The following is a 24643-nucleotide window of genomic DNA, read 5'->3' as shown; positions in this document are numbered from 1 at the left end:
AAAAAATCTAAATAAAATTTGTAAAAACTGCTTGGAGGACTTCGCCGTTTCGACGCGCCACGCAAACTAACATTCTTGCTTCGCATCGATCGTCGTCGATCGTTGCTCTGCTTCGCAGAGCAACGATCTCGATGGATTGAAATCGTCAATCAACGTCGATCGTTGCTCTGCACCCGCCACCCACCATGTTAAAGAGCTTGACAGGCCGCCCCATTTGAAGAGATGGAGAGGCGAGCCAGGGATATTGATAAGGCCTAGATGGTGGATTGATTATCTTGAGGCATGGTCCTGTTGACTTATATGGACTAGCAGGAACCCGTATAATATAACTCTAAACGGTGTCAATACTCAACAGACCAAAATAATTATTACCTATTTAATTCGCGTTTTTGACGCCACTTGGGGGTCCAAATTTTGGGCTCTAAAATCATTAATTGACGATGTCAATTCATGGCAGCTCGGCGCGGCACAGTAGCGCATCTCGCCGATCTAGCCATGAGAAGCCTTATTAAGTGCGCGGCGCGGCACAGTAACGCATCGCGCTACAATAAAATCACTAATTCTTGGCCAAATTTTTATTTTTTCATGCTGAATTGGAGGCCATTAAAGCATTTGACCCAGTCAAAAATGTTTCAGTTCTATATCTTTTACGGGTTTTGCGGAAATTCGCTTTAAAGTTGATGCCGTGGTGTCAGTAAAATGGCACGGATAAATATATATATATATATATATATATATATATATATATATATATATATATATATATATATATATATATTATTAGTTAGCCACAACTATCAGTAAAACAACGCCTTGACTTCAAATGTCGGTAAAATGTACCTTTACAGTCATCCTCAAATTATTTGTTATATAGTAGTGTTGAAAGTATTAAAACTATATATATATATATATATATATATCCATAGACACAGTGTTTCGTCCTATTAGGACTCATCAGTATGGCTCAAATCATCAAGGTTGGTTTTGCCGATGGCGGGTATTGATCCAGCAACCTTGCGATTACTGGCCCAACGCCGCGCCACTGGGCCACCAAGGCCTTAATAATGAGGGAATCACATAGGTACCAGAGTGCTCTACAAACTCATTACAAGTTAGGAGCTTTGCATTTAAGCTGAGCGGTAGATCTATTCATTCCCTAGAGTGCTCAAGCTTAGTAAACTAGGCGAGCATATTTATCCATAGACACAGTGTTTCGTCCTATTAGGACTCATCAGTATGGCTCAAATCATCAAGGTTGGTTTTGCCGATGGCGGGTATTGATCCAGCAACCTTGCGATTACTGGCCCAACGCCGCGCCACTGGGCCACCAAGGCCTTAATAATGAGGGAATTACATAGGTACCAGAGTGCTCTACAAACTCATTACAAGTTAGGAGCTTTGCATTTAAGCTGAGCGGTAGATCTATTCATTCCCTAGAGTGCTCAAGCTTAGTAAACTAGGCGAGCATATTTATCCATAGACACATAGTACAGACAGATCCGTCTGAAAAAATCGATCTGCTGACACACGAAGCTTTCAGAGGATTTTTGACGTTTTTGAGTCCCATTAGGTGCCCTTTATGGCTGACCAACTTTTCCAAACTTTTCCACGTGTCTTAAGGCCACTTTTTGCCACTTTACCACTTTTTACCACCTTTCTTGTTTGTCGAATATCTTTAGTTGTGAACATCGTAAAAGGTTGCGAATCAATCGAGTGTGTTCATATTATCAGGAAGAAAAACTTTTGTTGAAACAATTTTTACGTCAGATAATAAGTTAATTGGATAATTATCAATTAACTAATTAGCAAAATTCTAAAAATTTTTTATTGGCTAAAAATGATCGGAATAGCTTGAAACACGGATAAAAGTAGTTTTTAGAAAAAATTTGAAAATTTTTCACTTACATTTTTTTTTCGAGACTTCGAAAAATTTCGAAAATTCAAAATATTTTTTTCCGCCAAAATTGATCAAATTGCATGAAAAGCGGAGAAAAATGATTTTCAAAAGAAACTTAGTCAATTTTTCGTTTCAAGAATACTTAAATCACCAATATTTGTAGTTGGAGTTCAGTAAATCTCGGCAGATTTTAGTAATAATCAGGAATTACTAACTCTAAGTGGAAAGGTCTGAAACTGAAAAACGTTAAGTTTAACCATACGATCGCGATATAAGAGTTTCATAACTAATTACAATACAGCCTTATCGATTTTCACAGAAACTGCACCAATGGCACAGTCAAGATCGAAACGATAGCCTGCTGTACTGTCATTTTATTGATTTCAATGATGAATCAGTGGGGTTAAGATAATCACATATTTTGTAATAAATAAGACATCTCTGTACCGTCAATTGTGCTAATCTAAACCGGCTTACCTGTATTACCATTTACCAGACCTCTTCTTTTCCTCAACAATCAAACCGAGTTGTTCATATCGCATTTGGTGGGTGATGTAAGTAGTAATACATAACGAGCTATATTCAATCACAATACGACACAATGCAACACATGTATATTATTTTATGGCCCTTAATGAGGTATATGAAACGTTCTATACCGTACACTTCTCGTTTCTCCCGTGAGAGGCCCGATATGGAGAGGTTTTACAGTTTATCACGAAAACGTCTACTTGGTCTCATGGCTCTTTGACAGCTCAAAGAAGGCAAGATAAGACCAGAAAGCTTAGAATGTCAACTCGCAAGAGCGGGCTACCGGACAACTGAACCCAATTTAGACATTTAACCCTAACTCTAACCCTAACCCTAACCCTAACCCTAACCCTAACCCTAGCCCTAACCCTAACCAATTAAGCTGATTGGTTAGTGGGAACTAGGTTCAATTGGGTTCAGTTGTTAGTCTTCGATCTGTCCCACATTAATCCCGAGCTGATCATCATGGGCCCCGAATATCCTGCGGGAAGAACCTGTATTTTTACTTCACGACGTCCGGATTTCAAATCAACATCCTCAATAACATTAACAATCCTTCCTGATCAGGATCTGTCTCTATTAGCAATTTCCAAAATATCCTGACTCTCGTGGAACATTTCACTGAATTAATTATTACTGGTTCTTTACTACCCCTTGCCCGACACTGTACTCGTATCTAAATCTTACCCTTTCCCGTATGTTACCCTTGTTGATTTTACTTTTAGCCGACCCTGACATATGCGGGTGATTTGAGGTATCCCGCAAATAAAGCGGTATGCAGTACAATACAAAACAGTCACAGTAGATGTTGGAAGGTGTATTTACACTTGCTTCCTGGACCTGGCTGTTCCTCAGTTTCCCTGATCTGTTCTTGCCCTTCTTCGAACTGTAAATGAGCCATGAGACCAAGTAGACATTTTCGCGATAAACTGTAAAACCTCTCTATACCGAGTTTCTCACGGTATAAAGCGTTTCATAAACCTCATTCAGAGCCATATAATATACACGTACTGTGTCGTATTGTGATTGAATATAGCTCGATATGTATTACTACTTACATCGCCCACCAAATGCGATATGAACAACTCGGTTTGATTGTTGAGGAAAAGAAGAGGTCTGGTAAATGGTAATACAGGTAAGCCGGTTTAGATTAGCACAATTGACGGTACAGAGATGTCTTATTTATTACAAAATATGTGATTATCTTAACCCCACTGATTCATCATTGAAATCAATAAAATGACAGTACAGCAGGCTATCGTTTCGATCTTGACTGTGCCATTGGTGCAGTTTCTGTGAAAATCGATAAGGCTGTATTGTAATTAGTTATGAAACTCTTATATCGCGATCGTATGGTTAAACTTAACGTTTTTCAGTTTCAGACCTTTCCACTTAGAGTTAGTAATTCCTGATTATTACTAAAATCTGCCGAGATTTACTGAACTCCAACTACAAATATTGGTGATTTAAGTATTCTTGAAACGAAAAATTGACTAAGTTTCTTTTGAAAATCATTTTTCTCCGCTTTTCATGCAATTTGATCAATTTTGGCGGAAAAAAATATTTTGAATTTTCGAAATTTTTCGAAGTCTCGAAAAAAAAATGTAAGTGAAAAATTTTCAAATTTTTTCTAAAAACTACTTTTATCCGTGTTTCAAGCTATTCCGATCATTTTTAGCCAATAAAAAATTTTTAGAATTTTGCTAATTAGTTAATTGATAATTATCCAATTAACTTATTATCTGACGTAAAAATTGTTTCAACAAAAGTTTTTCTTCCTGATAATATGAACACACTCGATTGATTCGCAACCTTTTACGATGTTCACAACTAAAGATATTCGACAAACAAGAAAGGTGGTAAAAAGTGGTAAAGTGGCAAAAAGTGGCCTTAAGACACGTGGAAAAGTTTGGAAAAGTTGGTCAGCCATAAAGGGCACCTAATGGAACTCAAAAACGTCAAAAATCCTCTGAAAGCTTCGTGTGTCAGCAGATCGATTTTTTCAGACGGATCTGTCTGTACTAACAGTGTTTCGTCCTATTAGGACTCATCAGTATGGCTCAAATCATCAAGGTTGGTTTTGCCGATGGCGGGTATTGATCCAGCAACCTTGCGATTACTGGCCCAACGCCGCGCCACTGGGCCACCAAGGCCTTAATAATGAGGGAATTACATAGGTACCAGAGTGCTCTACAAACTCATTACAAGTTAGGAGCTTTGCATTTAAGCTGAGCGGTAGATCTATTCATTCCCTAGAGTGCTCAAGCTTAGTAAACTAGGCGAGCATATTTATCCATAGACACAGTGTTTCGTCCTATTAGGACTCATCAGTATGGCTCAAATCATCAAGGTTGGTTTTGCCGATGGCGGGTATTGATCCAGCAACCTTGCGATTATATATATATATTTGAGACATTCAGTGAAACAGTAAAACACGAAATTCACATTAAGCTATCGATTGTGTAATCTTTACATGTCTCATTCTGAAAGCAAGTTTATTAAAATAACTGTTCTATGAAGTAAATTAAAAACATGACAAAAATAGATCAATACTGAGATGGGAAATTTGTGAGTAAGTCTCATTCAATCTTAAGATATAAACAAAAGATGCAGAGGTGAAAGTAAACATCAAAATGCAAGTGTCTGTGGAAAGATTAATATTAAAGCATATCATATAAAGGTCAATTTTTTATTTCATTAAGAGCACTACGTTTATTAAGTCCTCCAAAATCACTGAGGGTCATAAGCTGGTTTTGCCAAAATGATTCTCTTTCTTTAGCAACCCTACTTCTATCTTCTAAGGTTAAACATTTTATAAAATCTAGCTTTTCAAAAATAATAACCTCTATCTGATCGGATAACTCATTGTCAAACGTTTTTAAGGGCTCTTTGGTAAGATTATGGAACTGGTTATCGTTAAAATGACAAGAAATTTCACAACTCCTAACCGCTTTCCTAATATGTGATTTGTGGTTCTGCCATCTGGTCTTAAAATTGTTAACTGTGCTTCCTACTGAAGCACGTCTGCAGACTTTATCCCTTACTAGATAGCACACCCCTACTGTGTTGCAGTCTAGTTGTCCAATGATGTTAACAGTGTACCCCGAGTGGTAGCTCTGAGCTGTTTTTGATTCACAAATATACATTCTACAGGCTTTACATCTGGAGTTACAATGATAACATCCCCCTCTTCTATACTAGTAGGCAGAGCCACATTTTCAGTGTTAGAGTTTAAAGCTATAACATTACTATCTTCATGATACTTACGATCTTCTGAAAGTTTACTCGGAACTAAAGTTTCTTTGATAGTTTTATTACCACGATATGAAACAAATACTTTACTAGGCTGGATCACAGACTTTAAAAGGGGGTCTAGGCCAAGGATAAATTTATTCTTGTTAACTATTTTACCAATTGGAGGTAAGTTAGGGTCAAAATCACAAACTAAAGGAAAACATCTTTCACTCTTCTTACTATTAGAGCTTGTAAGGTTTTTTGAAATCAGATCATCCCATCATATATATATATATATCGTCTCGCTTTATATATATACTTACTTTGTTACTTTGTAGGGTTTCATAGAATCCTCTATCGGGCCATCGAAAAAGTCGACCCCCCGGACAGTGTAGAAACTGTTTTATCACCACTCCAATCAAGCAAGGAGTTTCCATTCCGACGGCTGTATCCTGGAGCTGGAGGCTCGTCCGGAAATGACTTCACAAAGTTCGTTAAAGCCGCTTTGAATTGCATAGGATCCTCGATGGTGTGCATATGTGTTGGGATTACATTCCATAATCGAGGTCCAGTGACTGCAAATGAGTTGTCATGTAGTGCTTGATTACGTTGACTGCTGGACTTAGCTATACTGGGCACAACTGCTTTTTGACCATGTCTGAGAGTCACCGAGAACTGGATACCAATATCATTAGGGCACTTGCAATGCAGAACTTTCCACATGTTGATGATTAAATACCGTTCTCTCCTTCTTTGCAATGACATCAGATCTAGGGCCTTTAATCTCTGCCAGTAGTTGAGGTGCTGGGTGCCATCTATTTTCAATGTAAACGTACGCTGAATCCCTTCTAGCTGTTGGATGTCCTTGTTCTTAGAGCAATTCCACAGAGGACAGCAATACTCCAGATGGCTTCTAACAAGAGACTTGTACAGAGTCATCATGGTGGCTTTGTCTCTCGTTTTGAACGCACTTAGCACCCAAGAAGCAACTTTTCCTGCGCGTTCAGCTATCCTGTTGACGTGTGGGGTCCAGGACAAATCAGCGGAAACTGTCACTCCTAGATCTTTCACCGTTTGAGTGGGGTACAGCATGTTTCCGTTAGACACTTCATATGTTTGAGCTTGGATGGCGAATGGATGATCAAACAAGGAATTCTTTGGACAATGCTTGTGAACAAGAAGCTCGAACTTATCCTCATGAAGGGCCATGTTGTTGCACTTAGCCCAATTAACAACAGAGTTGAGATCATCCTGCAGGACATCTTTGTCGGCCAAACTGTAGATATGCTTAAGAATCCTAGTGTCATCAGCAAAGAATCTGATGACAGACCCTTTAACACATAGCTTCATATCATTTATGAACAGAATGAATAACAGTGGCCCAAGAACGGTACCTTGTGGAACTCCACTGAGGATTGCGGCAGCAAACGATGATACACCATTTAACACAACACATTGCTTCCTTTCAGTCAGGAAGGATCGGATCCAGTTTACCACCTTCTCATGAAACCCCAATCTCTTCATTTTCAGAAGCAGTAACCGATGATCGACCTTATCAAAGGCTTTGGCAAAATCCAGATATATAGCGTCAGTGTCTGCATTTCTAGTAAGACCTTGAACTATATCGTCTACGTGACTTAACAGCTGGGTAATGCAGCTTCTTCCTGAGCGGAACCCGTGCTGGTTGTTGCAGAGTAATTGATTTTTCTCAATAAAGTCAACCATAACACCACGGAGGATACGTTCATACACTTTGATGATGTGCGAAGTGAGAGCAACTGGTCTGTAGTTGACTGCCTTGGCCCTGTCACCCTTTTTAAATAGTGGTGTAATGTAGGTGTCTTTGTAGAACGATGGCACTGTACCGTTTTCAAATGATTCCTCCCAAATAATACGTATAGGAGAACACAACTCCTTAGCACAGTTTTTCAAGAGAGTTGTAGGTATTCCGTCCGGTCCACAAGCAGAATCTGTAGAGATACTTTTTATAGCTGAAATGATATCTTCGTCACTAATTCTAAAGTCCTCTAGTTCTTGTGGGTGCTGGATAGAGGGAGGGGAGAAAACCGGATCCTTAACATCAGGAGAGGTCGGATCGCTAAACACAGAGCTGAACTGTTCCTGCAGCAGATCGGCCATTTTCTTGGGGTCTGTGGTTATCTCCTGGTTGCTATCAAAGAGCATGTTAATACTGGATTTAATCTTCGACAGAGACTTAGCATAACTGAAAAAGAACTTGGGATTTGTTTTGATCTTTTCTACTGCCCTGGATTCCTTTTCATCAAGTCTCTTGGTATGGGCACATCGAATATCATACTGTAGGAGTGCAACCTTGTTCCTAACATTTCTGATGTGATCGTCAGGTGCACCATTGTTGACTAAGGCATTCAGCCTTGCCTGGAGTCGGTTCCTTTTACGCCGCAAAGCATTGGTATGTTTTGGGCGCCCAGAAGGTTTAGCCTTGCGGGGAACATGAGACGAGCATATCTGAAAGAGGGTCTCAGTAAACAAGGCTGGGAAGTCTTCAAAAGAGCATGAAGAACGAAGTTGAGACCAGTTAGTGTCTTCTATCTCGTCTCTGATAGCGTCGTCTCTGATAGCGTCTCTGATGAGCGAGCTGAAGTCTGCTTGGAGAAAATCAAGGCATCTGTACGAGTTTTCATCAAACTTCGGCACTGCTGATTTCTCCTGTTCAAGTGGATTATATGCTAGCATAACATTTACCACGTGATGGTCTGACATTGTTGTGGTTTTGCATTCAACATTTGTAACAACTCGGTTGTTGTTAGTAATAAACAGGTCCAAAACATTGATTCCTCTCGTTGGACACATTACGTAGTAGAGGCTCTTACGGGCATTGTCTGCTCGATACGCTAGGGACCCCAGATATACCTTACTAGACGTATTTTTGACCGTAGAATCAATTAAAAGTGGTTTCGAGATGATTGGACTGAGTTTACGCAGGTAAAATCGCAAAAAACGATTTTCGGGCCAAAAATAGGCCAAAAAACCATGTTTTTTGATATTTTGAGCAAGTTAATTTTGTTGGCATGTCGGCAAAATTTGCATGGCAATAGCTAAAACATAGCCGCACAAGATGATATAAAAATAAAACAAATCACTCTGTTTTTACACAGGTAAAAATCCAAAAAGTGGTAAAAATGTGCCCTTTTTTGCTTAAAGTTTGAATGATTTTTTGCAGTTGTATTAAATCAACCCAACAATAGTCACATCGTGTTTGACTGAAATTTTCCTTTCCGAGAAGTACCCACTTCATATACTTTATAGAAGTTTGAATATTGTCACTCCGCAAGCGTTTTTGCCTAATTTTCGACGCGCACTACGCGCAAAAGCATTTAGTTGTTATCAATGGGCACCCGCGCGTTCATCATAAATTTCAAACAGCCATAACTCAGCGAGATTATGTCCGTTCTAGCTCATATTTTCACATCAAATAGAAAACAATGTGATCGTATTGCTGACATAACATGAATATAATTACTTTATAGGCCTAAGAGTTATAGACCGTCAAAGTTTAAAACGCGCATTGGAATAGCACGTGACTTATAAGGCTATATTTATATTTCTTAACATATTCTCGATCCTTACACATCATACTATTGTGTCCAATTAATAGTTAGGTCTCTAAACTCATAGCAGAAAACACGTATTTTTGCCCGTAAGAGCCTCTACTAATAGTAAGATGAAGCCGTGTGGCATGTAATGGTTGATACCGTATACTAATACACTTACAGCAGAGTTCACCAACGCACCCAAGATCAGACTTAAACTTGTCATACGTTGTATGACCCGCTGCGCACGAGTGCGCGGCTCCCCCTGTATCGTCGAAACTCTACAGGGGTAGTATATAGTGAAGCGACCGTGGGGGTCACCACGTGATACAACATTTTACCGGATTGGTCGAGGAGCGTGTAATACATAAACAATTGGTTCTCTATTTGAAGAGCAAGGTCACTGGGCGGCGTATGACCATATTTGGGTATACACACCAAATTTGATCGATTTTGGCCCATAAATTGGTCAAATATCAATATTTTTGAATGAAACCAACTTTATATGAAAGGTAAGCCTATACTACACATTCTCTATGAGGGGGGGTTCACCCTGATTTTTTTGTGAAACTTGGTTTCGAGATAGCAGTAGAACAAAAACTAAGACCGGTGACCGAACTTTTAAGGGGGTCCCGGACCACAAAAACCATATGACCATATTTGGGTATACACACCAAATTTGATCGATTTTGGCCCATAAATTGGTCAAATATCAATATTTTTGAATGAAACCAACTTTATATGAAAGGTAAGCCTATACTACACATTCTCTATGAGGGGGGGGGGGGGGGGTTCACCCTGATTTTTTTGTGAAACTTGGTTTCGAGATAGCAGTTGAACAAAAACTAAGACCGGTGACCGAACTTTTAAGGGGGTCCCGGACCACAAAAAACATATGACCATATTTGGGTACACACCAAATTTGATCGATTTTGGCCCATAAATTGGTCAAATATCAATATTTTTGAATGAAACCAACTTTATATGAAAGGTAAGCCTATACTACACATTCTCTATGATTATCAGCTCAGTAAATGGGCGTGACTGCCCTGCGGGCACCGTTTGGCGGTTGTGGTCCGGGACCCCCTCAAAAGTTCGGTCACCGGTCCTAGTTTGTTGGTCAACTGCTATCTCGAAAACAAGTTTCACAAAAAATCAGGGTGAACCCCCCCCCCCTAAGGTGAAAACTATGATTGAAAACGCAATGAAACCAGAGTTTAGAACGGAATCTTTATTAGAATTAAATTTATAGAAAAAAGCAACCGCCAATCCACGAAAATAAAGTCAGCGTTATTTGAAATAAATAATAATAACAAGAGGGTCCAAAATCGAATTTGAATGCAAAATGTGAATGTAAATCAACAGCAATCCCACGTCAAAAGCACATTCATATAACAAATTTCAAATATAAATCAGCTTATGTATCCAACATTATAAACTTATTCAAAATGGTATCAAGTGTATAAACTTTATCGAAGAGTAAATAGTAATCACACCAGTAGACTAAGCGTAATTCACTCCTCTTGACGAGGAGTCCTCTTCTTTGACGGATGATACTCGTCTAAATTTCTTCGCATTAGCGCACGCCGCTTTCTTCTCGAAATAACCAAAGCGCTATAATGAAGTAGCGCGCACCGGGTCAGTCCATTAAGAATGGACCACCTTTAACTCTCCCTCTGCAAACTTAGTGCCCTTAGTTCCTCCTCGCCAAGCAGCTTATCCTTGAATATGAAATAGTGGACAGCAGGACGATCAGTCAACTTGTCAACACTCGCTGCTAGTTGGTATCTGAACAAATAATAATGGTGGAAAAAAAATCACAAAATGCAGAATGTGAGGTTCAATAGAATCAATCTTTATTTAAGATAAAAGAAAATATGTTTAAAACTGCACTGACCGTCTGAGCAAGTAAGGAGGCAGGTACTGAATCTGCAGGACCTTGGTGCGAGGGTGCTGCTCCGCTATAGCGCGTGTCACAGGACCAAGCACTTCTTCTACTCCTGGCAACAAGCCAACCTCGCCTGCATGCAGGGGCTTCTTTCTTAACCTGCACGTGCTATAGTGTCACATAAATTAGGTGGCTCTCTTAACTTAAACATGCATACTGCCACATATATTAGGTGGCGCGAGTTATGATATTACAAATTGAGCCTTGAGAAAATTGTAGCGATTTTAAATGGTCCTGGATTCTGGAGAAATTTGTAAGTGAGCAAGTCGTGCGCAGTTCCCTTCGATCAACCGAATTAACAAATTCTCCATGTTCACTAAACAGTTAAATCGTTATTTCAATTTATAATATCCTCATGAAGTTACCATACCCTCTTGCATAACGATTTAACATGTTTAATGCGTCATGTAAGGGTACTAGTTGTACAGACCGCTTGTAAGTGTACAAGTTGTACAGACCGCTTGTAAGTGTACAAGTTGTACAGACCGCTTGATTTAACATGTTTAATGCGTCATGTAAGGGTACTAGTTGTACAGACCGCTTGAGCTTTCTGGAGAATGAAGATGGTGTAGCGGGGAAGCAGGGAGAGAGACAGATAGAATCCAGAGCAACATCCACAGAGTCGTCAGTATCAGAGTCCGCTGCAGTCGCGATCACCAGAGGATCGGTGGAACTGCAGCCTCCTTCTGGCACCTGAACAAACGAGTCCCTCCACGGTCCTTCCACTGCAGAATATTATTATTGTTATTAAATACTAATCACTATACTTTATGTTATACTTGTTTTATCATTCCCAAATTTTTCACCTGATTGAAATTTCATTTGGTAAATGTTGTCTCGCAAAATTTGAAAATGACAAAAACTCACATTCCTCGGGGTAAAGTTCAAGTTCAGGAATGTTGAGCTCTTTGAATATTAATGACGTCATGAGCACCTGGTTGAAGAAGAGTCCTAAGAAAGGAACGATAAAACCACGCTGCAGCCCCTTCTCCAACAAATTCTGGTAATTCCTGAAAGTAAGTTTAAAGTTAACATTTAGCACCTTCTCCAACAAATTCTGGTAATTCCTGAAAGTGAGTTAAAACGTTAACATCCAGATTTTGCGCTTCTTACGCATAGAACAAGTTTTTTAAGGATACAACATTAAGTGATACTCAGATTTCATAACCAATTAATATGATGAATATTAAGGCAACATTAACAAAATTTTGGCAATTTGCAAAACTTAAATGTTGGGCGTTCATATTCAGTTCGATTTTGGAGACCATTATTTTCACACCAAATTTTAACCATAGATTGCTATTATTTACCGTGAATTTTGAAGTCATATACTCAAATAATGAATCGGAACGCTAAAACAATTTGAAGAAGTTCAAGTAAAACAATTGTAACTGAAAATAATAACAGAGTCATAAATCTTTAGTACAGGGAATTAATAACAGCTGGTGGTTTCAGTTGAGTGACTTATTCAATTCCTGACCACAGAGTCTACGGGTTAAATTGTATTTACTCATCTGCAGATTGAATATTAAAATTTAACAGATCTAACAGATACGAAAAACTAAACGATAAAATTAAATAACAAAATTGAATATTACTAACTAAAGACATGGGTAATACCGGGGGGGGGGGGGGGGGGGTATTCATCTGGACATTGCTTGACCAATCAGCTTGCAGTATATAACGGAGGATTGCTTGCGGAGTGTAGCTCGAAAATAGCCAAAATATAAAATCCACCTCCCTATTATCACCCAGTATCAAATAAACATAAAAAGTTACAAAATATTAATGATATGATTTACTGCTATTACAAACATGATAATAATAATTAGACTAATTAAATATTAATTACGGTATCCAGCTAGTGAAATTACCTAAAACTAAACAAAACATGACATTTAAAGTGATTTATTTTCTGTGCAGCAGTCAGAATGGAAATAACGCTAAAATTATTAAAAAGGGACTTGTGTACACAAAGTAATCACAGATACAATCTGGATTCGAATTCCTACTTAATTTCGCTAACATTAACTAACACCTTCAAGGAACATAAAGATATCGTCCAGCACAGCTATCCTATCAGAATCATGTCGTTTTGTCTCCGAAATGACGCTGTCCAAGTGTTCTGCATTGTCCACATCCTCGGCCCCAACCTCAGGATGAATTCCACTGAGGACCACACGGCCACACCCCACTACACACCCCACTACAGCTGGGGCGGGGGAGGAGCCCCCCTCTGCTGGGGCAGGGGAGGAGCCCCCCTCATACGCCCACATTGTTGTGGGGTGTGTTGTGGGGTGTGGCTGGTTCAGCTGGTTCTCCATCTTCAGGTTAAAGTAGCAGCCCCCGTTAAAATACACTTTATGAGATCCACTGAGTGCGCCCTGACAAGAGCCAGGTTTTGATATTGATACAACCCTCTCCCCACTGTTGTCTTGGTAACGGAAGCCAGGGTACTGTGGTCCAACAGCTGTGCCCGGGAAGAAACCCAGCTCCCTACTCGTGTCTATCTCCATTTCAGGGTCGCCTTTACAGAAGTCTATTTTTGAGCTACCGAAATAAGCACCTGAAAGAGTATACAACTGAAATAAATTAATTCCAAATTATAGATTTAGACTATAGATATATAGATATTTAGACTTATTCTTCAAACAACGCTAAATTTCTAATCCATAGCCTTACTTACAAATCTGAAATATTACCTGCACAAATTCCCAGATACCACCCACCGCTCTCTACAAACTCCCTGATCTTCTGATTTCCGGGACCCTTTAATTTGTCATGATACGGACTGTCCCGTCCTCCAGGGAAAACTATTCCTACACAACTAATTGTCCATGTTCCTGACAATATATCTTGTGCTGTGAGGTTGATGGTAGTGTAAGAACGCGCGGTGAGGGTTTTGCACGTGCAGTCTACACACCAAGGCGATGCACCTTCGTCACTGTAAACTCCTACCAGCCGACTTGTGTGTCCATTAGACATCCTTGATGAATTGTTAGGTTAGTCATCATTAAATAGTAAGACTCGATCTAAAGTGTAACTTTTGACTCTCGATTTCCTAACGTAATATATATGTAGTACTGAGAAGGTAGTATTTAGCATAGTAGGTCGGTGAGTGTTCAAAAAGGTGCGACGAACGACAAGACTTTAATGTTTTTAACATGTGTTCGCGGCTTAACGCCGCGCAAGTCTGTTGCTTATCAATACAATATATGTTGGAGCGCCATCCATTTATTCCATTTACCGCGTCCAGAAGGCGGGCCGCGGGCGGGTTTTACCTCGTTAACGGAAGATATTTGTTTGTATATTTGATGAGAAACAGGACCAAAATAGAAACAGTCATAAGTCAGGCAGTTTACATATCTAATAACAAGTTAGACGAGATAGACTCCAAATTTATAGCCCTCCCCTCCGCCCCCTCCCCCTACAAAAAATATAAAATTGGCTCCTACTTCTGTAGATACTTTCCGTTTCTACCTCCTGTTCTCCTCTGGTCCCTAGGGTCAGCTGACTCCGGCCAGAGGATAATTACCGACTGCCAATATTTGATGCCTAGGCAGTCGAGACCTTCAATGTATAATAAATTAATATCACCACTATTAAGATAAAACTTACACATGTAGCATTCTTTATTAACTAATTACAGATTTATTTTTACTGCACCCATCACAAGACCACTCACGATTTCAGACAAAGAATTTTCATGTGACAAATTATGTAATTCTGTGAGATAAGTTTACCTGATTTTGGTAGCATAAACAGGGCATTACCCTGGACCAAGCAAATAAGGAAACATTGAACATGGTATAATTAATATATAATGTATTATGTATTATATGTGTAATGTATTATGTGTGTAATGTGTGTCGTATCAGGGTGCCTCATTCGAAAGTCGCAAAAAAGATCAATAAAATTATATATGTTAGGTATTTTTATACTGATGTATAATATACATTATACTAACTCAATCTAAATTATTACTTATTGAACACTGTGATGTTGGCGAATGATAACATTATCACGGTATTCCAGGTGTAAACACGGAATTAAGACGATTAAGATGTAACGAAAAACCAGTTTCAAGGCAACTAATAAGTGTTTATTATTTTCGGAGATTGCATTTTGTTTGGCTCAGATTACTGGCTGAGCAGTATTATTTCTGTAAATCTGTTTCATTGTAAGTTTATTCTTTTACAGGAGAACTGTTCTTGTCAAACGTACTTACTCGTAATTGTTTGTGTGTTTCCAAATCTCGACCAAATTGTTGAATGTTTTCCTGGACTGGCCCTTTATCTGAAAGTAAGGAATGTGTAACGTTCTACACTCTACATCTGTAAACATTTCTCCTGCCGAGTCGTTATTTTGACAGAGTTCTGATCAATTTGTTGCTCTTTAACTAAATTATCGGCTGTTTGCCCAGCAACGATCCATTAAAAGTCTTCTAAAGCATTTTGTGAATTTTGTAACTCACCAGTTTCCAACTTTTCTCTAGTCGGTAGATAGGGTTACTTTGCAGACCAGCGATTATTGCACGAAGAGAACTGTAGTTGTTCTGTTGTCGCAACTTCTCTGACACCTGCAAATATGGCAATGGAGATAAGAAGATATGTGTCATTTTAGCCATGATATGACAAAATAACTTTAACCCCGTCTAAGTTTAAATATGACATTTAAGCGAGTAAATATTGGCTTGTTTACAGCATAACGTTTATCCGTACATTTAGAATTAAACCAATTCCAGAATGTAAGATCTAGTTGAGTTGAATAATTGCAGTCTTTCTCACATCCCCTTTACTCTCACATTCTTATATTTCCCTGACTTCCCTACTTAAATCTAATAGAAGTCTTAAATAAACTTAATGTATCATTGTTAATAGGTTCTTGTAATTCCTCATTCTTTCACTGAACACACAGAGGGGATAACCCGACTGTAGATAATCCACACACAGAGGGGATAACCCGACTGTAGATAATCCACACACAGAGGGGATAACCCAACTGTATATAATCCACACACAGAAGCACAGAGGGGATAACCCGACTGTAGATAATCCACACACAGAGGGGATAACCCGACTGTAGATAATCCACACACAGAGGGGATAAACCGACTGTAGATAATCCACACACAGAGGGGATAACCCAACTGTATATAATCCACACACAGAAGCACAGAGGGGATAACCCGACTGTAGATAATCCACCACAGAGGGGATAACCCGACTGTAGATAATCCACACACAGAGGGGATAACCCGACTGTAGATAATCCACACACAGAGGGGATAACCCGACTGTAGATAATCCACACACAGAGGGGATAACCCGACTGTAGATAATCCACACACAGAGGGGATAACCCGACTGTAGATATCCACACACAGAGGGGATAACCCGACTGTAGATAATCCACACACAGAGGGGATAACCCGACTGTAGATAATCCACACACAGAGGGGATAACCCGACTGTAGATAATCCACACACAGAAGCACAGAGGGGATAACCCGACTGTAGATAATCCACACACAGAGGGGATAACCCGACTGTAGATAATCCACACACAGAGGGGATAACCCGACTGTAGATAATCCACACACAGAGGGGATAACCCGACTGTAGATAATTCACACACAGAGGGGATAACCCGACTGTAGATAATCCACACACAGAGGGATAACCCGACTGTAGATAATCACACAGAGGGGATAACCCGACTGTAGATAATCCACACACAGAGGGGATAACCCGACTGTAGATAATCACACACAGAGGGGATAACCCGACTGTAGATAATCCACACACAGAGGGGATAACCCGACTGTAGATAATTCACACACAGAGGGGATAACCCGACTGTAGATAATCCACACACAGAGGGGATAACCCGACTGTAGATAATCCACACACAGAGGGGATAACCCGACTGTAGATAATCCACACACAGAGGGGATAACCCGACTGTAGATAATCCACACACAGAGGGGATAACCCGACTGTAGATAATCCACACACAGAGGGGATAACCCGACTGTAGATAATCCACACACAGAGGGGATAACCCGACTGTAGATAATCCACACACAGAGGGGATAACCCGACTGTAGATAATCCACACACAGAGGGGATAACCCGACTGTAGATAATCCACACACAGAGGGGATAACCCGACTGTAGATAATCCACACACAGAGGGGATAACCCGACTGTAGATAATCCACACACAGAGGGGATAACCCGACTGTAGATAATCCACACACAGAGGGGATAACCCGACTGTAGATAATTCACACACAGAGGGGATAACCCGACTGTAGATAATCCACACACAGAGGGGATAACCCGACTGTAGATAATCCACACACAGAGGGGATAACCCAACTGTAGATAATCCACACACAGAGGGGATAACCCGACTGTAGATAATTCACACACAGAGGGGATAACCCGACTGTAGATAATCCACACACAGAGGGGATAACCCGACTGTAGATAATCCACACACAGAGGGGATAACCCAACTGTATATAATCCACACACAGAAGCACAGAGGGGATAACCCGACTGTAGATAATCCACACACAGAGGGGATAACCCGACTGTAGATAATTCACACACAGAGGGGATAACCCGACTGTAGATAATCCACACACAGAGGGGATAACCCGACTGTAGATAATTCACACACAGAGGGGATAACCCGACTGTAGATAATTCACACACAGAGGGGATAACCCAACTGTAGATAATCCACACACAGAGGGGATAACCCGACTGTAGATAATCCACACACAGAGGGGATAACCCGACTGTAGATAATTCACACACAGAGGGGATAACGCGACTGTAGATAATCCACACACAGAGGGGATAACCCGACTGTAGATAATTCACACACAGAGGGGATAACGCGACTGTAGATAATCCACACACAGAGGGGATAACCCGACTGTAGATAATCCACACACAGAGGGGATAACCCGACTGTAGATAATCCACACACAGAGGGGATAACCCGACTGTAGATAATCCACACACAGAGGGGATAACCCGACTGTAGATAATCCACAAACAGAGGGGATAACCCGACTGTAGATAATTCACACACATAGGGGATAACCCGACTGTAGATAGTTCACACACAGTTCAAATAGTTCACACACATAATATGTTGTCACACTGTCTACACTACCCACACTTAAGTTGTCGACAACACTTTGACATGCTAACTAGCGAGTATATTCATATTACTATGCTACTAGTCATATTATACTAGCCTTCTTCACACCTTTGCTATTATTAATAATGTACTTCTAGTTTCCCTGTTTTTGTTTATCAGTGGTTGCTGCAGATTTCACAGATTTATAAACTCACGGTTATCAGGTATCTGATGAGGCGGGCCCTGGCTCGAGGTGTAGTCTCGTGTAATATCAGCTGTACCACCAACATGCTTACGTGGTTGAAGAATGTCACCGCTTCTCGAATATTGGGCAACTTGTGGCTCTGAAACATTGCAGACTATTGAATATACAGATGGTTAATATCTTAAAGTTAAAGTGATTTTGAAATTGAAATATTGGAATAGTACTTCCAAAGGTACTATCACAGTAGTTAAAGAAAATGGTTTGATCATGATTCTGACGAATTTGTTACAAAATCTATTGACATCATTATCATGATTATTAACTATTATCATGATTATTAACTATCACTATTGACATCATTATTCACTATCACTATTATTCACTATCACTTGGTCCGGGTAACATGTGTGGTACTAGTCCAGTAACATGAAGTCATGAATCATGATGCTAGTTAGACTTAATAACACGACACAGTAATAATTATTAGCGGGAATCACTACACCGGGATGTTGAATACTTATAAAGTACTTAGTGAACTAGCTTTGTCAAGGTTTTATACGTCATACTTAAGACTCCAGTTGCACTGGAAGCCAGTTTACATTTCTTTTGTTTTGTTTCCTTGCTAAACTTTGTGTTGTGATATTTCTTGAAGCTTATCAATTCTTGCATACTGATAATTATACTTTTAAAAATCATAATGGACTGGACCGCAAGTAACACAGATCTTAATAAAAAGTTGCATATTTAGAAGTAAAAAGATAGCTTGTCGAGCATTTAAAATGTAAGAGATAGGACTTGTGTACAAGGAACGATATATATAACGCATATTTGCAAGCTGAAATCACACCGCTAATTTACAACACTACTTTCGACATATTTGTTTGTAGAGCTGTGTGTAGCTGATGACTGATCGTGCACGCTAAGCAATCTCATTAATGTTGTTTTATAACACACCATGGTTTATAAAATTTCACTAGAGAGATAATTATCATGCTGAATAACTGTTGGCATAAAGCTCTATTTCCAGTCGTTTGTTTTGATACGTCACATTATCATCACTTCCTGTCGACGGCTCTTGTACGGAATTCAACAGGTGTTTTCTGCTTCACCCGGAGAGTCCGGAGTGTTGATAGTGTCAGGATACACAGTCTCGGATAATATATCATAATATGAAACTAAAGACAGGCTCGACTGCCGAGATTGGAAATCTTAGAACAGTCTTACTTACGAACCAGTAAGTGAGACAACAGTCTCACTCACAAGCCAGTTAGTGAGATAACAGTCTCACTCACAAGCCAGTAAGTGAGATAACAGTCTCACTCACAAGCCAGTAAGTGAGATAACAGTCTCACTCACAAGCCAGTAAGTGAGATAACAGTCTCACTCACAAGCCAGTAAGTGAGATAACAGTCTCACTCACAAGCCAGTAAGTGAGATAACAGTCTCACTCACAAGCCAGTAAGTGAGACAACAGTCTCACTCACAAGCCAGTAAGTGAGATAACAGTCTCACTCACAAGCCAGTAAGTGAGATAACAGTCTCACTCACAAGCCAGTAACTTGCTGGTTCAGTAAGTGAGATCTGTTGTTACAGCTGCCAATCTTCTGACGTGGTTTGACCTGATTTTGTTACCCATTAGTCCACATTCCACAAAGCAAATACTTTCTCAGTTTGTTGTTCTGTAGAAGTGAGGAGCATTTACCAGAGTGGCCGATTTTCAGTTTTATAAATTATTAGTGTTCAATACAGTTTCCACATACTACCACTACAGTAGTAGTAGTAGTTGTACAGTTTCCACATACTACCACTACAGTAGTAGTAGTAGTACAGTTTCCACATACCACCACTACAGTAGTAGTAGTAGTTCAGTTTCTACAAGTAGCTTATTAAAGTAGGGTATTCCTCGGCTTTTCTAAACCTTCGTTAAATTGTTGCTCTAATAGAGTCCCGATGACATAAGCTTTGTATTCCTTAAACACGTGTAACCCGGGCGGTCCGGTGTGTTAAAGCTTTTAAAGGCACATTCTTACAACAACCTTCCAACACTTTTATCAAGGTTTACCTAGACCTAGTAACATCGACTAAAACATATATCAGAAGTGACAACAATCTATACCACGTGCATCTATCAATCAATATTAACAAACCTCCTAAGTAAAAGGGTATATCTATAAACTGGTGTATACGAAATAAGAACACAGGACTTGAACACAAGTACTATTTCAGGTAGAAGGTCCTGATGTACAATGGTAGGTACCAGAAGGCACATAAAAGATAACAACTGTCATAACCAATCTCTCTTTCCTCAGTTTGTATCGAGTTTCCAATAGTGTTCCTGTTTAAAGGAGTAATCTTGTCTATCGGAATGGGAATTCAATTATTTTGAAAATGACTCATGACTATAAACTAGAAGTACCGTCAAATCAGACAAACCTGTCAGTTAGTCTAATTCACCTCTCCCAATACAGTTACACGTAAATGTGTGACAACTCATATGTTGTTTGTAATTTGCATGTAAAACGCTAATCATTCACGTTTGTTGCTTCCGCTTTTCTGTTAGATCAACCACAACAACAAGATTGCAAATCTCTGAAGCGTTTAATTGTTGGCTGCAAATGTGTCATTGTTAGCAGCTGATTTGTGCCTTCATTGATACAACAGATGTTTTATTATCTGTGCACGTACCAATAATATCTAGGAACCTTATCATAATAATAATCCCTAATCTCAGCTGATGCCCAGTTACTTGTGTGCTAGTAGTATTAGAGTACCTGCCCAGTTACTTGTGTGCTAGTAGTATTAGAGTACCTGCCCAGTTACTTGTGTGCTAGTAGTGTTAGAGTATCTGCCCAGTTACTTGTGTGCTAGTAGTATTAGAGTACCTGCCCTGTTACTTGTGTGCTAGTAGTATTAGAGTACCTGCCCAGTTACTTGTGTGCTAGTAGTATTAGAGTACCTGCCCAGTAACTTGTGTGCTAGTAGTATTAGAGTACCTGTCCTGTTACTTGTGTGCTAGTAGTGTTAGAGTATCTGCCCAGTTACTTGTGTGCTAGTAGTATTAGAGTACCTGCCCTGTTACTTGTGTGCTAGTAGTATTAGAGTACCTGCCCTGTTACTTGTGTGCTAGTAGTATTAGAGTACCTGCCCTGTTACTTGTGTGCTAGTAGTATTAGAGTACCTGCCCAGTTACTTGTGTGCTAGTAGTATTAGAGTACCTGCCCAGTTACTTGTGTGCTAGTAGTGTTAGAGTATCTGCCCAGTTACTTGTGTGCTAGTAGTATTAGAGTACCTGCCCAGTTACTTGTGTGCTAGTAGTATTAGAGTACCTGCCCTGTTACTTGTGTGCTAGTAGTATTAGAGTACCTGCCCTGTTACTTGTGTGCTAGTAGTATTAGAGTACCTGCCCTGTTACTTGTGTGCTAGTAGTATTAGAGTACCTGCCCTGTTACTTGTGTGCTAGTAGTATTAGAGTACCTGCCCTGTTACTTGTGTGCTAGTAGTATTAGAGTACCTGCCCAGTTACTTGTGTGCTAGTAGTATTAGAGTACCTGCCCTGTTACTTGTGTGCTAGTAGTATTAGAGTACCTGCCCAGTTACTTGTGTGCTAGTAGTATTAGAGTACCTGCCCTGTTACTTGTGTGCTAGTAGTATTAGAGTACCTGCCCTGTTACTTGTGTGTTAGTAGTATTAGAGTACCTGCCCTGTTACTTGTGTGCTAGTAGTATTAGAGTACCTGCCCAGTTACTTGTGTGCTAGTAGTATTAGAGTACTTGCCCAGTTACTTGTGTGCTAGTAGTATTAGAGTACCTGCCCTGTTACTTGTGTGCTAGTAGTATTAGAGTACCTGCCCAGTTACTTGTGTGCTAGTAGTGTTAGAGTATCTGCCCAGTTACTTGTGTGCTAGTAGTATTAGAGTACCTGTCCTGTTACTTGTGTGCTAGTAGTATTAGAGTACCTGCCCTGTTACTTGTGTGCTAGTAGTATTAGAGTACCTGCCCTGTTACTTGTGTGCTAGTAATATTATCTAGTACCTGCCCTGTTACTTGTGTGCTAGTAGTATTAGAGTACCTGCCCTGTTACTTGTGTACTAGTAGTATTAGAGTACCTGCCCTGTTACTTGTGTGCTAGTAGTAATAGAGTACCTGCCCTGTTACTTGTGTGCTATTGTTCTGTAAAACCTCATGACATTCCACAGAGTTATACATTCCCTCCAGGGCTCTGCTGCTTTCTCAAGACTCAATTAGTGACAGCAAACCTTTCGTTATCTTTATATTGCTTTTGCGTCTGTTAGTTTTATTTCTATTGAAGTGTCGCAAAGTTAACAATATAACCTCTATTGACTCTGTTTCTTAGTAAATAATTTACCAGTATCACTTATCAGTAAAAAGTTTATTTAAGTTCCAATATATTTGTACCAGAGAAATATCTTGTGCGAACTAGATGGTCAGTTTGTGACTTGTGAGAATGTATATTACACACGACGTGCAATACAATCTGTTGGAATGATCCATTAGCAGCAGCACCGATCAGTCCTCATATGGTAGTGTATACAGGAGGATAGAGGCCGGACCTTAATACCACTAGTATTCTGACATTGTAAGGAACTTGTAGGACTTTAAACAGCACATATCGTATATCATGTTGTCGTGTGCACCGTTGAAAGGTCGGTTAGTTAAGGCAGGAACAGCTGCAATCCTGGAGGTGGTCTGAATAGCTACTCTGTTGTATTATTCTGTTGTATTATATTCTATTTCTCAGTTTGTATCTTGTACCTGTCATCTGTTTATTAACCTGTTTGCACTACTGTAGGATTATTACTGTATGATTGTAAGCCTGCTTCTCATTTCCGTACGGCTTTTCTCAGCCAAGCTGAAGATGTGCTCCCTGTAAAACTACACCTGCTTTTATTTTAGATTTGGTTATGTAGTCACGTTTAAATGTTTCCTACTTTTTGAGTTACAAACATCTGACAATCAGGACAACAATAAGTCAACTGTAATCTGGTACACCTAGTGTGCTACATCTGGATTATGTTAACACTGATTTACCAACTGTAATCTGGTACACCTAGTGTGCTACATCTGGATTATGTTAACACTGATTTACCAGAACGTAGTTTAATATTGTTTCCTTTAATTCCCTCCCTTCCTAATCCACGAAACTGGCTTTTTATAAAGTTATTAATAGCTCCTAAAACATATAATAATAATAACCATAATTTTGTATTTAAGGAACAAGTAGTTTCAGTAATCTTTTTGTATTTTCGTTTTTAACAGTTACATCATGTCTAGATAATAACATTAACCTTTGAAGCACTGACCCTTATCAAAAGTGACCAATGTGCTATCAAATTTCTATCAAATTTCTTAGACAGTTTCAAGTATGCTGTGCTCTAGTTCGGAACGGGTTTTAACCGTGCAACAAGTCAATATAGGGCTGTTGAAGGGCTGACTCTCGAGTAACATTTTTATAATCAGACGAAATAACTAGAATAAAACTTACTTTAAACTTTATTTTATTTTAATCTCGGTTACAATGTTGTAGGGTCTCTATTGAACACTCAATTATTTAATTTCCATTACTGTTTCGCTTTTCAATTTTCTGTCATGAAAATTAAGGGGTCGTCACGTTTGCAACTGGTCCTCATAAATCTCATTGTCTATAATTGATAAATTCAATCAATCAATGCAAATGCATTTTAGTTTTCTCTTCATAATTTATAGGGTACTAGGGCCCCAGAATATAACAGAATATCCAATTACTTGTAATCTAATGACCTCCATATATCATCTAGTTACGACAGCCCTATATCACTTCCTAATTCCTGCTTATTCTGTATGTTCCTGTGTTGGCAACTCATTATTATACATTTATATTTTGTAGTAAGGTCTGTAGTTTGTAGTTTGTGTGCCTTTTGTAGCTGTGTTGATATCTTTAATAAAATCTAGATCCAGCAGTGAAAAACCAAGAAATTGAAAGGAAAGGGCCCTTGGATTGCTAGGAAGTAAAATTAAAAATTCATGCGCATCTCTGTGAATAAAATATGATTTGTACAATCTTTTGCGCCAGTCTTGAACTATAGCATTTAATTTCTA

At 39.4% G+C, this 24643-nt stretch overlaps 2 protein-coding genes across 2 annotated transcripts in view; both read right to left on the bottom strand.

Annotated features, from left to right (window-relative positions):
• The window catches only part of LOC134820051 (uncharacterized), a 51131-nt gene extending 50258 nt beyond the window's left edge, over positions 1–873 (bottom strand). Inside the window, exon 1 of the mRNA XM_063830257.1 lies at positions 849–873. Within this exon, the coding sequence (XP_063686327.1) occupies positions 849–852 (4 nt within the window). The 5' untranslated portion in view covers positions 853–873. The remainder of the gene's footprint in view (positions 1–848) is intronic.
• Positions 874–10450: 9577 nt separating this feature from the next.
• The window catches only part of LOC134814146 (uncharacterized), a 55276-nt gene continuing 41083 nt past the window's right edge, over positions 10451–24643 (bottom strand). Inside the window, exons 10-16 of the mRNA XM_063822189.1 lie at positions 18559–18687; positions 15657–15761; positions 15411–15478; positions 12050–12192; positions 11721–11907; positions 11132–11281; positions 10451–11022 (exon numbers count right to left, since the gene is read on the bottom strand). Of these exons, the coding sequence (XP_063678259.1) occupies positions 10899–11022; positions 11132–11281; positions 11721–11907; positions 12050–12192; positions 15411–15478; positions 15657–15761; positions 18559–18687 (906 nt within the window). The 3' untranslated portion in view covers positions 10451–10898. The remainder of the gene's footprint in view (positions 11023–11131; positions 11282–11720; positions 11908–12049; positions 12193–15410; positions 15479–15656; positions 15762–18558; positions 18688–24643) is intronic.

This window comes from Bolinopsis microptera, chromosome 1, assembly GCF_026151205.1.
Source record: "Bolinopsis microptera isolate Bmic1 chromosome 1, MBARI_Bmic_1.0, whole genome shotgun sequence".
In the NCBI taxonomy this organism is placed as follows: Eukaryota; Metazoa; Ctenophora; class Tentaculata; order Lobata; family Bolinopsidae; genus Bolinopsis; species Bolinopsis microptera.
Note: the sequence above shows the minus strand (reverse complement) of the source record. Positions and strands in the feature narration are given on the sequence as shown.